The following is a 15,863-nucleotide window of genomic DNA, read 5'->3' as shown; positions in this document are numbered from 1 at the left end:
GAGTTCATTTTAATTTCTCTCCGATCACAGCGAATTACTCTGGTGATAAATCAGGGGGCAGGCTCACCCCCAGTAGAAGGCCTAATTTGCAGCTAATTACAAAACTGATTTCTACAGGAAGATCAATACAAGAAGGAATTGGAAATGACTAGGCAGTCCTAGCCAAGCAGGGACAGGGGCGGGGAGGGGGCAGCATGCGTGGAACCTGCTGGAGGAGGGGAAGATGTGGGGAGGGGGTTGGGGAAGTGCATGGAAAAAAACGGAGGAGAAAGAGCAGAAAATCAGTTTTAATTTAACGTAATATTAATCAGAGCAACTTTTCCTGCTGTTTTGTAGCCTTCCTGGTTTCTCCAGCTCCCGCGTCTGGTCTGGAGGCTGCCACAATAAAAAGGCAATTACCAGAGCCTTTCGGACAGGACACCCTTTCAGATTCAATGGCTCTCCCCCTCCCACCCTTCTGTTAGCCATGTGGCTCCCCCCTCCCCAATTTCATACCCCAATGCACAGAGTGACAGAGGCAGGGGATGAGGCTTCTTTGTTTTTAAAAGCTAGAGGTAACAGTGGAGGGGAGGCAGGCGACCCAGGCAGAGACCCTGGCGACAGTGGGCCAACACTGGCTGCTTCCTACTGCCTGCCTGTCCTAGTCATGTCATTGTAGTCCTATGCCCCAGCTGTCCTTGTCACCAGGGCAAACACCTCCCACCTCCACTCAGCCAAGAGGAGGGGATGTGGATTTCCCCTTTCTTTTCCCCTGGGCTGGCACAGACAGCCATCCCCATCCCCACAGCACCGAACGAAGGCTCGGCCATACCACAGATAACAGGCCAGATCCCTCACCTCTCTTCCCCTTCACAACATCAAGCAGGAGGGTGGGATAGTTCATCCTAGGATGCCCCCCCTCATCCCCCTCAACCCTCTTGTCACTTTGTCTTCTCCATTTCCTCCTCCTCCTCCTCTTCCATCTGTGCAGGGGTTTGCATCTCTCCTCTTCCTCCCCCCCATCTGTACACCCTTCCCTTTCTCCCATCACATCAATAGCGAGCTGTCTTTCTCCTCTCTTCCCCAGGGTAATGAGTACTCCCTCCCAGCTCTGACCCCTGGTCTCGATGAAGTCAAATCAAGTCTATCCACCTCTGCTAACCCAGACCTGGGGACAAATGTGTCAGGACCCCAGACGTACCCTGTGGTGACCGGTAAGCTGCCTGACCAAACAGCAGAACCAAGCTTTTTATTTATTTCCTTCATCACCATTAGCTTCTGCTTTTTCTGCTAATGCAAGATACCCCTCTGTGGCAAACAAGGAGAGAGACAGACCGTGGAGAACATAAGGGTTCAACAGAAGTTTGAAATTCAGAGTGTTGGCAGTTTTGAGTACACTTAGATGTGTCCAGGTGTAACTCAGAGAGGCAAACCCAGATGTGAATCATGAACTTGTGTGCCGAGATGCGGCTTAAGGTTGGGATGTTGGCGGAGGACACATATGCATTATGATTTTTTTCCTTTGTATCTGAGAACAACAGAGTCATGGCTTACTCATGATCTCCACTTGGTTTTCTTTTGGAGAAACAATAAGTTTTATTCTTAGACTTGAAAGACACTGGCACTTGGAAGGGGCATTTGCAAATTAAATACAATCTGCTGAACTGCGACTGCTCAACTCCCTCCTCCTTAAGCCCATGAGCCTCTTAGGAGGGCTGGCAAAAAAAAAATTGTTCATAGCCTTTCCTTATGTGTGGGCACATTAAACTCAGGTGTGGCTGGGAGGGTAGAAACTGTGAGCAAGCACATGAAAACAGACAAATCAGGATGCAGAGAAATAGGAGGCAATTTCTGTAGCAGATGCTTCACTGAAACTTCCTTTTTTGCTGGTGGCATGTGCAGAACCTGAGTGGCGCAGTTTGGGCTGGGGCCACGGATCACTCCCACACTGTCCTGGAACTGGTGTTAGACTGCCTGCCATGCGTGTGTCTAGAGCTGTAAATAAGTATTCTGGTGCCAAAGCACTTCTTCTTGAGGCTTTTGTTGCCATCGGTGTCTGCTCACACAGCTACCAGACTTGCACATCTCCTCCTAGGTAGCTAAAGTGGCTGCCAGGCTCAAGTGACTTGCCCCTGTTTATTCCCATCTCTCGTCAACTTTTGTAGCCCCTGCAGAAACCTCATGGCAGAAGCTGAGAAACAGCTCAAGAGGAAGACAAAGAGGTATAACTCTGGTTAGCAAGGAAAGAAGTTTCTGGTCCCTTGACCAAAAAGTTTTCCTCTGATGGCACAGAATTAAGAGCAGTGGAGTTTTTATCCCAATTTTCTCTTGCAGAAGCCCCAGCTAGTAGCCCCCAAAGTCAAAGCAACTCTTGGCAGAGGCAGGCAGTCATTGCTTGTTCAGTGAACCCTGGGCAAAGGCATATTGTTGCATACAACTTTTGGCTACCAAGCATTTTGGGACCAGGCAGGATTAATAAAAGTTAAACACAGAGGATATCCAGTGTGAGGTCTGCAAAATCTCATGGAGAACATGGGAGATGAACTATATCATCAAGCAAGTGTCTAGAAAACATGACATCCCAGACCTTTTTCATGGCTTTTACAGCTATCAGGCTTGATTCAGAATCCTTGTAACCACGCAGTTTCTTAGCCAACCAGAAAAAAATTGCTTAGCTGTGGCAAAAGTATTCTACCTTTCTTTGTATTTGCAAAACTCAGCTGGTATTTATCTACTGTTTAGCAGATCCACAGCTCTTATCGGAAATATCTTCTTGTCTTGGAGAAGCAAAGCTAGTAGGAGAGCAAGGCAAATCCCCACAGCTAAATGTAAAGGTGATGTGCCTACAATCAGAGTTTAAGATTCAAAGAGACCATGAAAATAGTTCTCTTTAGTCCTTCTGCCTAAGTGAAGATAGTGCATTCCAGCCTGTTTATGTGAGAGGCTTCCTGAAGGCTGGGACACTACACAAGCTTTGGACATGACTCTCACAAGGGCACAGAAGGAGACAGATTTGGTCTCACAGAAGAGACTATATGCTGAGGAAAAAAATTTTCTTCATGTTCCTCCCACCCTGTGCTACCCCTACTCTGTTCCCTGCCACACTCCCAGCTCAGCTTGAGAACATCCCCATCTGATCCATCTGGATTCAAGAGTGAGAAAAGTTCATTTCAGACCCAGCTTGACATTCCCAGGTGGCAACTTAGCACTAACATCTCAATCTGTATGCGACATTTCAATCAGTGCAGAGTAACAAAAGCAGAACTATTAGCACTGGGAGCTGTTCACTGGTGGTAATGACGGAGAAACTCAGAAACTGGAAATGAAAAGGGGAAGAAAAAGCCCCTCAACACCCTGAAAGGCATCAGGGGAAGAGGGGTGGAGAATTTTTCCTGTGCACTTAGGCCAGGATCCAATGTTTGGATTAATGGTGCCATTACCCAAGAAAGGACTTCAGATAATGCTCATTCTTAAAATGTTTTTGCTGGCAATTAAATGGTTGCAGGTATTGATCTTCATTGATCTGATGTTCTCAATTTGCATAATCTATTAAAGATGAATGATTCATTATATGTTTGCTATGGGGCTGGGCAATGCTTTCAGGAAGGACCAGAGAGGTGAGGAACTCAGTGTTGCCTCCTGTTCTAGCCCAGCTAGGAAATTAAAGAAGGGGCATGCAGATTTCTTTGGTATCACCCATGTCCTGCTTCCAGGAAGGGATATTGGTGTAATAGTGAGTACTGAATTGCTGGCTGCCTCTTTTGCTGCTATGGTATCATCCTTGAAGTGCCTCATACTTCTGTCCCAGGGTGGTCTATGAATTCAGGTGATACCTGAAACAAATGTGAAACAAATCTGCCCATTCGGGGTACAAATTCTGTGTGGAGTCACTTCACAGTGTGACATTTAGAGGTTCAGTCTACAAGCAAGTCTCCCTAGCTTAGTCTTCCCAGACAGAAAAAAGTATCACTAGGTCCTTCCAAACCATAGCTGCATGATACCAGATCCTTGTCCTTTCTGAAGCTTAAGAGGAAGTCCTTCTCTCTTGCTCATGATCAGCTGTCCTCAGCAAACTCTTTCAGCTCACACCATTCTGAGACTGTACCCCTCCAAAAGCCATCAAAACCTCAACAATATGTAGCTACCTAGGATCTTGAAATGTAGAGAGATAGTTAAGGAACAGTGTTGCTGAAGTCCCTTTGTCTGTCTGGGGGCTTCTCAGAACTGAAGGGCTGGAAATGCTGCAACATAGGCAGCCACCTCTTCAGCATGCCAGAAGGCCTTCCCCAAAGTCCTGGGCATCTGTTTTATGTACAGCCCAGCCTTGCCTCTACCGACAATATCAAACACTCCCTTTCAGACAATTATTCTACTAACACATCTTAGATGGCTCATTTATTACTCAAATCCCCAAAAGCAAGTAAACAAAACCATTTTTTTTCCTATGGAGCAGACAGGTCATCCTTATTTCTCCCTATTAAGTATGTGCAAGGAATTTCCATGAATAAGTTCCATGAACTTAGGGACTAGATGGACACTAGGCTAGAAAACATACCCTGCTGTCCTTCATATGGAACAGACAATGCAGAAATTTTCAATTTACTTGTGAAGATTCAGAGAGAGAAAGCTCTTAAGAGTAGCTTGAGAACACCACCTCACCACTTCCTGCACACACAGGCCGGCAGGTGAGCTACACATCTTCCCTTGATGTTGCATGGCTGTCATAGCTGGATTGGTGTAGATCCCTCTCAGTTTCTTGGACAATATCTTTGGACACCAATCAGAATTCCTAGGAGCAAAGATCCAAGCTCAAACATACCATGATAAGGCAAGTAAATGCAGTCGAACACTGTTACAAGAATTCGGTTGTTCAGAGTTGTTCTACTTCAGTCATCTCTGTTGAAGGCAAAGAGTCAAAGCAGATGAGTATAAATTTGTACAGAGCTAGGTAAACACAGAAAATCTCATCAACTTTCCTTTATTCATTCATTTGCATTGATCTCTGAGTTTGGAAGGTACTCAATAGCTAGGTCATAGGTAGGTACTCAACAGCCAAGAGGTGAGTGGAGAAGAACCTCAAGATTTTGGCACTAGCAATAGGAGTACTTTAAAGGCACAGGGATGTTCACTTGAGTCAAGAAGAGAACAAAGGTTAAGATCCATCTTTTAGCACCACTAGAAGTCACAGCTGTTCGAACAGTCATGCAAAAAAAGTGAGGTGTCTTCAAAGCAAGTTCTGAGTTCTAGGGACTTAGATTAATAGTTTGGGAACAGAGCCCTTTTCAACTCAATTATCTAGCCCAGGAATTACCCAACAGAGAGGCAATACTAGAGCACAATGGACTTTTCATGTATGGCTTGAAACTTGCTTGTTAGCAGACTACTAAAGGGGAGGATTCACCTACTGGATCATAAATTGACAGCAAAGGTGAAAAAAAAATTTCCCTTAGTTGAATCCCAGCAGTTTTAAACAGACTTTATTTGCGAGCCCACTAAATCCATGAGATGTACAAAGAAAAAGTAAAGGTGAAAGACAAGATGAAAAAAAATCACTTCAGGAACTTCTACTGTGACTGAAATGGGAATATATGTCCCCTTCTCTTCCTGTGAGGAAGTTTATTAGTGCTTCTCTGCTACAGTTAACACCTATTAACAGGAATAGAGAATTTTTAAAGTCATCACTACCTACCAAAAGAGCTATCATGTCCTGTATGGAAAATGTTTCCTTCTCTCTGGGAAATAATTTTTTCCTTAAAGCAACAAATATAATGCAGGTTGAGAAATCCTGATGACAACTCATGATGTACAGAACAAAGGCACCATAAAACCAAAAAGTTAATTGATTTTACTTTCCTCCAGATCTCCCTTCTCTGGCATAGGATCATATTTTTCAGTTTATTTTTTTAAATTCATACATGAATGCAAAAAAAGTCGGAACTACTGACAAAAAAGGATACTTGCTATACCTGAAAGATATAAAAAAAGTAGTATTCAAACAGCATCTGATTTCTATGAAAGTTTTTAGGAAAGCTGTGATGCTAATCATGGAGAAGTTACTGGCTAGACACTGGGAAAAATTTTCTGAAATGCTAAACAATCCTTTGAGAACTTTAGCCTCCTGCAAGATGAAAAGATACTATTTCCTTCATTTCAGATTAGCAAGTGAACCAAAGAGAATTTTGTTCCATTTAATAACATGGTCATGTAAAATGAAGAAACAAACTAGGATTTGAAAAAGCAGAAATATTTGTTTTCCTCAAACTAAGTGAACTAGAGTTGGTATGAAAGGATGAAATCTATTAGTTTTAAAATAGGATTCTTAAACCAGTCCAAATTCCTCCTTATAGTTATCCTGTCCTCCAGTAAATAAATAATTTTTTTAATGCATAACCTGCTGAGAAAAGCTTGCTTCTTCTGTTCTAATATATGTAGGAAGTCAGGGAACTTATGGTCAGTTTATTTAATTAGCATGAATAATTACAAATTTTGTTTTTAATTTAATTCTAATTTCCATCCAAATATAACTTGACACAGATAACAAGTAAAAAGTTAATAATCTAATAAAATAATAATATGGACTCATCGTTCACTATTTTGCCATGTAATAATATGTGAAGACAAATTATATTAAACAACATAATTGCTTAAATAGATGTGCACATGATGCAGTTCGTCTACTTAGCAAAAACTGAAATAACTGTGTTTAGGGTGAATTTTATATTTGTTAAAATATTTGTTACCATCCATAAAATTCAAGCTTGTAGAAAACAGCCTCACAGCGGAAAAGTAAAACAAGTTGATCCAGCTTGCTGTTTTAAATCGTGACTAAAACTGACCTTAACATTCAGTTGTACTTATAAAGCTACAGTGAGAGGGGAAGGAAATACTTCCCCTTTCCTTGTTTGTACTGGTGAAAAATTCCTGTCTTACTCCAGTCTACTTTAGTCTCTGATTTCAGCAGATTCTGGGGCTTGACTAATCTGACTTAAAAAAACCCTTTTAGCAAACTGCTGGGGGGCCCAAGTTGGCTTTGGTGATGGCAGATCCCACAGACGCTGACCCCGCTCAGGTCATGGCTGCAGTCACACAGCCTCTTGGACACATCTCTGGATGCTCCAATGCCGTGAAAATGGAATATGATAATCATTCATGCATCTGCTAGAAGGTTGTTACTATCCCCCCTCACCAAAATGAAGGTAGTATTTTCTGTAAGCCTCTCATATTTAAGATGAGGACCTGGAAAAAGCTGAAGTCCACAGGACCTCCAAATTTAATCAACTGTTTCCCCTCCTTAAGAAGAGATAATATCTTATCTAGTCAAGGAATTTGTAAAAGCAAAAGGTGTCACTATTCTTCTCTGGGACCAAATGGCTGGGAGTGATAGATGGTCAGATGAATGATCCCTGAAACAGACAGGAATGGGGGTGGAGGGAGGGAATCACATAAACTATTTATATGCATTCAGTGGAATTTTCACTGACAGTAACTTCATGATGCTGAAGAAAGCAGCTGGTGGGCTTTTAAGGCATATTCAACTGAAGAACACAGAAATGTTCTGGCCTAAAAGAAATAATACCTTTACTTTCCTTAAATTAACATTTAAGTGAACAAGAGCAGTGAATGAAAATAATGTCATATAATGACAATAGCAGTGAATTGGCATTCCCAGTCAAATTTTCTTCAGCAAGAGGACAGCATTGCAGGCTGCCACACTATGCTGCTGGACAAAAGGGGACTTTTTTAGAGAAAATAATTGCATTATATTGTCTTTCCAGCAATTCAAGTTTTTCCTTTTCTTCTGAGGTTAAATGAAGGACCCAATGAGTACGATTTTGATAAAAATTCTTACAATGTAGACATTTGCCCAGTGTAGCAAAGACTGTGTTTTATAACAGAGTTAAGCAGACATTAAAAACTTTGTGTGTCCATCAGCTGTACTGGATTTAATCAGGCCCACTTCTTGTGTAAGCAAAATTGCCCACTTCAGTCTCTCAGAAAAATTGAGAGTTTAGAGCAACCTTTGTCCCATCTCCTTAAGTTTACAACTGCTGTGGGCTACCAAGGAAGATCTATCCTATCTTGTGGTCAGTAAAATACCATTATGATGAAACCTTGGATTTACCTATAATGAGGACTGTGTGAAAAAGTAACAGGTTCTAATTGCACTTCCCAGTATACATTTCAAAAGCGTCTTGTTTAAGAGGTAACACTCAAGTATCAAAACAACGAGGAATAAGCACATACTACATTTCAAGACAGGCAAAACTTGCCAAATCCAGTGTGCTGGGACTCAAGAAAGGGGACAATATAAGCTCCACTCAACTTCCCTGTTTGTCAAGCGCACAAGTTGCATGCACATCTTTCTCCCTTCCACCCAGGACTTCAAAGCGTATCTTCCTTCTTCAGCGCCATCTTTAAACAAATGTACTGAGAGCCACATGAAATAGACTTCAGTGGAGTTCTCAAGTGATTAATCAGTACTCAGGTAGCTTCAAAGAGTAAGACCAGATCACAGGTCTGCTGGAAGCTCCATGTTTTACTCTATATGAAGAGTATAACATTTTCTCTTCAAAGTAACATACAGAGTTAGCAGGTCAGTTTACTTGGAAAGCAGCAGTTGATCAGATCAGACAAAATCTAGATTTATAACATTCAGTTTAATGAAAAAAAAATACAGCAAATAGATGACAAAATTTTACATGGGATGTGATATCACAGCAGCTTTGACTCTTAGGGGAAAGTAGTCCAAGGTTGCTTCTTTAAACATCTACTCAACAATGTAATGGAGTAAGAACAAGGATGAATGTGTGTAGAAACAGAAAATAAACCGAACACACAAGGCTCACTCTCCAGTAGTAGGAAGACAAGAAAGGTATAATGAGAAGCAGGTTAATCTGGCACACCTATAAGTTCTTCTAGCAAAGGTCTGTTACGATCAGAGAAGAAAAAAACAGGACAGTATTTATTTTCAGTGCAACTTGCAAAATGCTCTCGCAACAGAAAACCTAGGAATCTAAAGGTAGAAAACATGGTTCTTCTGATATTTGACAGTAAGCATTATGATGTTACAGTAAGTATTATGACAGTAAGCAAAAACAAGCAATATGCTGTGTGAGTCCTGTCTGGTCTTTTGTATGGCTTTTGGAATTGGAGGCAAGACTCCCTCATGGGAGAAAGTGATGTAACTCCACTCCCTATAGTGTAAACTCACCAGTCCATGAGTTCTGAGGACCCAATCCCATTCTGTTTACCACAATCAAACTTTTCTAAGGAATAGGGAACATAAATACAGAAAAAGGGTGTTTCAGAAGTGGGTACAAGGATAGAATTCAAAACACCTGAGAGAAGATTCAGCTTTGGCACAGGGTTCCTACACGAACTTGAGTATACTTCTCTGGGCTCAGCTCCTCATAGATAAGAGTGATCCCTAAGCTATGCTATAAGGACATGTGTTGTAAAGGGTGGGACATTGGGGTCATACAGATATCTGTTAGAGGCTTCAGGAAAAGACTGAGAACAGAAAACATTGGCAAGATGGTAAGCAGTGTGGAGCCGGTGTGTAAAAGCCATCCTTCACGCATGGACGTGCCATCTTGGTATTCTTTGTGTACTAAAAAGAAAAGGAGCACTGGATGCAGATAGCTTATCCTCCAGGAAGCCAGCAATGACAAACAAGCAGCTTATCTAGTCCTGCAACCAATACCCACCCCCACCCAACCTGCTTCCCTTCCCTTCAGCAGGAAAGAGCATGATAAAAGCTTAGATGAGTCTCTGTAGGAACCCAAAGTTGTGAATCTTCCTCTCACTGTCTGGCCAAAATCCCTTCATTCGCAGTAGGAATTTAGGCTAGAGATCACCAGTTCTTGCTCTCTGCCAAAATAACAGAGGAGAGAGTTAGAATGGAAGAAAAACAACCGTAACTCAGAAAGTACAGTCAGAAAGAGAGGAGTAGGTGATTCACAAAATGTCCTCTGCTATGTTTCCAGCTATTTCCCCACCTTGCTGACTTTCAAGTTTTCCCCACCATAACAGCAGCCAATATATTTTTTGCCACCTATAAACAAGGATACTGTTTGCCTTTTAGAAGAAAAAAGGTGACTGGGGCAGAAATAGATTTCTGCTGCTTTGGAAAGGGGTTGCAAACTCATTCCACTCCCCTCCCATTTGATTACAGGTTGGTATTCCAGCCTTGGGAGCAAGATATACCTTGAGATTCACTGAAGGAGCCTTACTGAGGAACACTCCCAAAAAAATATAGACAAGCCAAGTTGGCACCACTCCACAGCTTGCTGGCAGTAGCAGGACTTGGGATAGGCAGGGGCAAGTTCTCCATCACAAATGTGAAAGAATTAGAGAATGGAGAAAATCAAAATTGAAAGCATAAAAGATGCAGCTGAAATTTGGTGGTTAAAATGAAAAATGGGGCTGTGCCATTCACAGGTGGATAGATAGATCAATTGGTTGATTTTGTATACAGTGACATGTTTTGGAGCTATAATTCACTGCTGGAGCAATTATTCCAGCATAGCAGTGGCAGGAGTTATACCAGAGACAGAATTCAGGTGCTTTTAGTCAGTGGAGAGTTGGACAACAAAGGAGTAAAAAATGGTAAATGCCATCCATCAGTAAAGATACATGGGATATAAATTATGCCTGTGCAGTTGCAGAGTGTAGAGGGAAAGATAGACAGACAGATAAATAGACACATAAAAGTCTGAGTTTTGGTTGTGCAATCATTCGCTGTCTGACCTTATCCTCGCCTCCTTTCCACTGTTCTTAGAGAGAAGTGTTTAGCATTATTGTGTTCAAGTCTCTTTGCCGTGTTACTGTTGACTTCTTTATCCCCCCAAACACTGAGTAAGTGGTGATGTCTCTGGAAGGTGCGAGGAATTTTTCTTCATAAGCCTTGATGTGTTCAAGAGAGGGCTGGGCTCATCTCACTGTGAGTCTGACAGGGGTTTTAACAGCCTTGCAACATCGGGACAAATAGCTCCTGGTCCCTTAACCCTTCCCAGCTTTGCAAGGCAAGGCCTAGCACTGTTGTTCCCATTGCAAGGGCTTTACACAGTCTTTCAGGCTGAAATCCTCTCTGTGGTGGCTGGGCAGAGCGGAAATCCAGGGGCTGGATCAGATTGGCCTAATGCTACAGCAGCTTAAGCGGTCTGTTTTACCAGAGATTATGGTTTCACTTACACAGAGCGCCTGAAAAATGCTGCGGTTTAGGAAGGATTATAGCTGAAAATTCCATGCTTTAAAAGAGAAATAAAGCAGGGGAGGGACTAGGAAACTCAACGTGCCTGGGGGCTGTGCAAACAGGATTAACCCCTGCCCATAGCACCTCTTGCTTCTGCCCACCCACGCTTCCATGTCCACCTTATTCTCTGCCCTTTCCTCCCCAGCAGCTCCCCACACCTGCTGTCTCTTGTGTAATAGAGAGTTGAAAAAGGAGTATGAAAAATGCCCAGGACCGAAGTGTCCCTAGTTTATTTACGTATCACTGTCAAATGGCTTCCTTGAAAAAATATAATTTCACTCGCAGCCTGTGAAAGCCCAGGGAACTTTTGGCCCTCTGCCTGCAGATAGGTCTATTCATCCAAATTATCTTGTATCAACATTATTTGGATAAAGGCTTCAAGCACTCCCAGAATGCTGGTGGTGACTCTGCCTGTTTGGTCTGAAAGTAAATCTGTGCATCCCTTGCCATCTGATGACAGAGGATGCAGAAGAAAAATAGCTTGGGGAGTTCTTGATCTACAGATACTGGCTCTGGCACATGAAGGCTCACTAGTGGGATGATAGGAAAGTGTATGGTTGTAAAAAGCAGAAGCTGAGTGCTGATGTGCTGCCTACTCTGAGGACTTTAATTAACTGTAAAACAAAATCCAGATACTCCAACTTCCATTCCCCACATCCTCCACAAAAAGTCCTTGCCAAACAGAGCTTCCTAGCAAAGAGGGAAAAGAAATTACAATCCTCTCTTAGCATACCAGTGACTTCACATAGTAGACTAAATGAAGAGGAAGTGTATCCCTTTTGGCCAGGATGGATCCTTCCCAATTTACTGAAACATGAGCATATCATATCTTTGCTGCAGAGTCTTGGTGATGAGAGACCTTTGCTGGCCACCCATGTTAGAAGTACTTGGACGAGAACACAGATGGCAAACTATCATTTTTGCCAGGTAGCAAATCTTTAGGAAACAAATACCTCAGGATTAACAGCATTCACAGATAGATATTGCCCAGCCCTTTATTGTCTAGGTGAGCACTACAGCCTCGCAACAAGGTGCCTGAAGTTAATTAAGCCAGTTCTACATTAATGAAGTCAGATTTATGACCTAATTATGTGTCACATTTCTATTTCTCTGTATAAATCAAAACCACCAGAACTAACTTATTTCATAGGCCATTGGCAATAGTTGCCATCACAGCAGAGAGATGGCTTTCATTTATTGGCTTGAATTTGTTTACCTGAGGATGGATGGTTTGCTGGATAATTTGGATTGGATCTGATCACATCATCCATGCTTTGCTTTCAGGTGTCCAAATACAGGACTCTATTACTGCTGACCCAACAGCAGTGGGTATTCTGGAATACCCATGCTTTAGGTCACAGAGTTCTCCAATTCCCAAACTCCTACTTGACAGCCAAGTTAGGAGCAGTTGCAAAGCTGAATCTGTTGAGCCTATGAAAACCTGCACATCAGAAATGGAGTCTCAATGCAAACAACAATGAAAATTAGACCTTTTATAAGTCCCCCCACATTTCCTCTTTTCCATTATATCTCTCTGTCAAGGTGTCTGTCTCGCAAAACTACACTCTGGGAACAATCAGAGTCAGCCCTGACTGCTTTTATGGTTAAATCACCAAAATGTGCCACTGTGAACAAGATCAATTGATTGATCCATCTGTCTATCCACCTATTAATTACCCAGTCCCATTTGTATTTTAACCTCAAACTCCAGCTATACCATTTTTGTCAAGCTTTTATGAAATTTGGCTTGAGAAGCTTTGGCCACTACACCCAACAATCTGTTTAATAGAAGCTTATAGTAAGGCTACTCTTCTGAGGAAGGTTACCTTGGGTTCGAAGAGAAGAAGTGGTGCAATTCCTTGGGCCAAACTGAGTGTAGCGTCTCCATATGCCCTTGGCCAGCAAGAGAAAGCAGCAGGAAAGGGAGCACAAAAGCTTCAGAGCATTCTTCTTCCTAATCCTATGCTTGTTCCTGTCCTCCCTCTCCTGCATGTTCCCTCCATCACCTCTCCTTGCCTCCCATTCCTCCCCTCTGCCACTCCCTCTGCCATTCCCCTCATCTCCTGCTGTCTCGCTGAGGCATTCCTGCAGTCCGAGCCTAGCCCCCAGGCACATTTACTGCTGTTGTCTCAGCACTGGCTCCTCTGATCTACTCCTAGCCTTTTTATTTTTATTTTTGTTTTAAAATTAATTTCCCTGTAGATTTTAACCACTCCATTTTCATTTACCCATTTTGTTCTTCCTCTCCTCCCTTCCCCACCCTCCTCTTCCTTCCCTTGTTCCCTTTGTCTGTCTGTGTCCATCCCTTACCCTACCACAGAAAACCTCTCCTCTCCCCTCAGTATAAAGCAAGAGCCTCATGGAGCCTCTCTCACCCCTTTCACCCCCACCACGCCGGTCGGCTCTGGGCAGGCTGATCTTCAGCCCTTCCACATGGCCCTTTCAGACGATGCGTCCACGCCTTGCTACAGTGCCTTCCTTCATCATGGTGCCCACTTTGGGCAGTCCAGCAGCCAGCCTCTGATAGCAGGTAACCGGCCTTGGCCACAAACTGAGTGGGGATGCTGTAGGCAAGGGGTTCAGTTTCGTCTGACGGGGAGGCCAGTAAATGCTGCAAGCTCTTTGAGTGCAAGTGGGAACCAGAGCAACCACATTCCAGGTCTGCATCTGCAGCACATGTCCTCAGCTCCATGAAGAATCAAAAAGTTTTCACACCTGTCCTTCATTTTTAGAATAAAATGGGAAAAGAAACTGTAACTACCTAGAAGTGACTGGGTGTCCCAGTTGGATTGGGTTTGGGACTTAGTATAGAAACATGCATACTGCAAAATCCTGTGTTGCCTCAATAGCCGTAACGTCCCTGAGTACTGCAGGCACAGAATACCGTGTGCTAGCTAGGGTAGATGACAGCAGTGTGAAGATCCCAGCCAGCTCTAGGCCTGCCTGGGTTGTTCAGCATGGGTTGCAGCTCCTAAGTCAGACAGACACAGGCAGGTGGTGAGCCCTGCCATAGCTATGCTGTGAGCACTATTTGAATCACCTGGTTTGGGAGTGTCAATGTGAGCTGGTGCCTTCACACAGCAGATCAAGCAGTTAAGAAACCCAGCATCATGTCTGAGTGTCAAGAGCAGGAAGGATGTGTGAGAGACTGTTTTACAGCCAAAGGAATACAGAGCTGAGGTAGGTGGCCTTTAAGGGAAGAAAGTAGTGAAGAAATAGGTTGCAGAAGATGGCAGCATTTATGAGCAGCAGGCAGGAAGGAAAGATGAGAAGGAAGGTCAAGTTTCAGGTAGGTACTAAGGGAAACTCCTGAACAAGGTGACAGAAGCAACATTGCTGCAGAATCTCAGGGGTGACTTGGGTGAAATAGTGGGTATCATCTTGGGTGACCAATGACTATTTTTCAAAGGATGTAATCTGGGCTTTTTCAGAACAGACAAGTCTTAGTGCAGACCACAGTTCCTAATACTCGAGAAACATATCTTACCTCTGCCTCCTTCATGTTCCTATGTTATTTTTCTCTTTTGACTTAATAGCTTTCTTTTGTCTTGTCACGTGAGATTCCCATTTCTAAACCTCCAAGTAGGAAAACAGCAAGTAAAAGCAGAGAAGACTTGTGTTCCTAAGACTGTCTTGGTCCTACCTTACTGCAGCCAGTAAGAGCCTCTGAGTTCTGGGCACTTCCTAAGCCAAGAAGTCTCCTGACTCTCTCCAACAGTACAGACATCTGGGGATCTACTGTTATATATGATCATCTAGAAGGCACTGTGTCTCTTGAGAGGCACGTGCCTCAGGATTTTCAGGGAATTAGACATGGGACAAAGCATTCAAAAGCACAAACAATGTCACAGTGATTCAGGTGCTGTTCCTCACTCAGAAGGTTCTTGCAGGACGAAGAATGGCTACAGTTGGAAGCATATTATGAGCTAGCTTTGCCATAGCCCTGCACTACAAGAATTTAATAATCCTGTCTACCTCTTTGTAATGAGAGGAGGTTATGGAAGGGGCCTGTTTGTACGTGACAGCATTTTAAGAGTTTCTCTGTGAGACCTTACTGATGTTACTGACACAGCACTAGTTTGTTATCATCTTTTTCAAGACTGGGATCTTGACAGATGATCACTTCCCAACAAATTTTCATGCTCAGTTTCAAACACCAACCTCTGTGCCCTCATGTCTGAAAAAAACCAGGGGCATATGTGCACACATCAAGTAGCAGAGTGAGTGTATATGTGATCCCACCTGAATGAAAGTGCCAAAATGAATTAATTTTGTCTGCAGCTACATAATGTTATTTCTAACTTTTCAGTGACTGTTTTCTTACTCATCACTTGTTGTTATTTCTCAGGCTAGTCAATAAATGCAACTAAAAGAACAAGAATTGTAAGCATGAAAATTTCTTGCATTAAACCAAAGTGAGAAAAAAAAAAAACAACTCTATCTACTGGGTGTATTAATTCATGGTATTAATTCATACCATTTAACATACAGCTACAAGTCACTAAAGGAATGACGGTGATAAAAGAGTAAGAGTGTAGAATATTAATCCCTGGTTCATTATGTATTTATTTTTATCAGTATTGGGGAGTGGCTGGAAAATGGCTCAAATGTTGTCTAAGAGGACATAAGC

The 15,863-nt window shown here is 42.7% G+C and overlaps 1 protein-coding gene across 7 annotated transcripts in view; it reads left to right on the top strand.

The window, feature by feature from the left end:
* Positions 1 to 15,863, top strand: part of PAX2 (paired box 2) — an 87,482-nt gene that overhangs the window by 58,955 nt on the left and 12,664 nt on the right. For 4 of the 7 annotated variants that reach the window (XM_088059557.1, XM_088059560.1, XM_088059556.1 and 1 more), the window contains exons 7-8: positions 1,067 to 1,193; positions 13,554 to 13,763. In XM_088059557.1, the coding sequence (XP_087915683.1) occupies positions 1,067 to 1,193; positions 13,554 to 13,763 (337 nt within the window). The remainder of the gene's footprint in view (positions 1 to 1,066; positions 1,194 to 13,553; positions 13,764 to 15,863) is intronic. The other 3 variants (XM_088059559.1, XM_005520551.2, XM_005520552.2) reach the window with 1 other exon arrangement.

This window comes from Pseudopodoces humilis, chromosome 9 (assembly GCF_049639895.1).
Source record: "Pseudopodoces humilis isolate 2021_Gansu_Grassland_sample_001 chromosome 9, ASM4963989v1, whole genome shotgun sequence".
NCBI lineage: Eukaryota > Metazoa > Chordata > Aves > Passeriformes > Paridae > Pseudopodoces > Pseudopodoces humilis.
The sequence above is the reverse complement of the archived record's forward strand: the minus strand, read 5'-3'. Positions and strand labels throughout refer to the sequence as shown.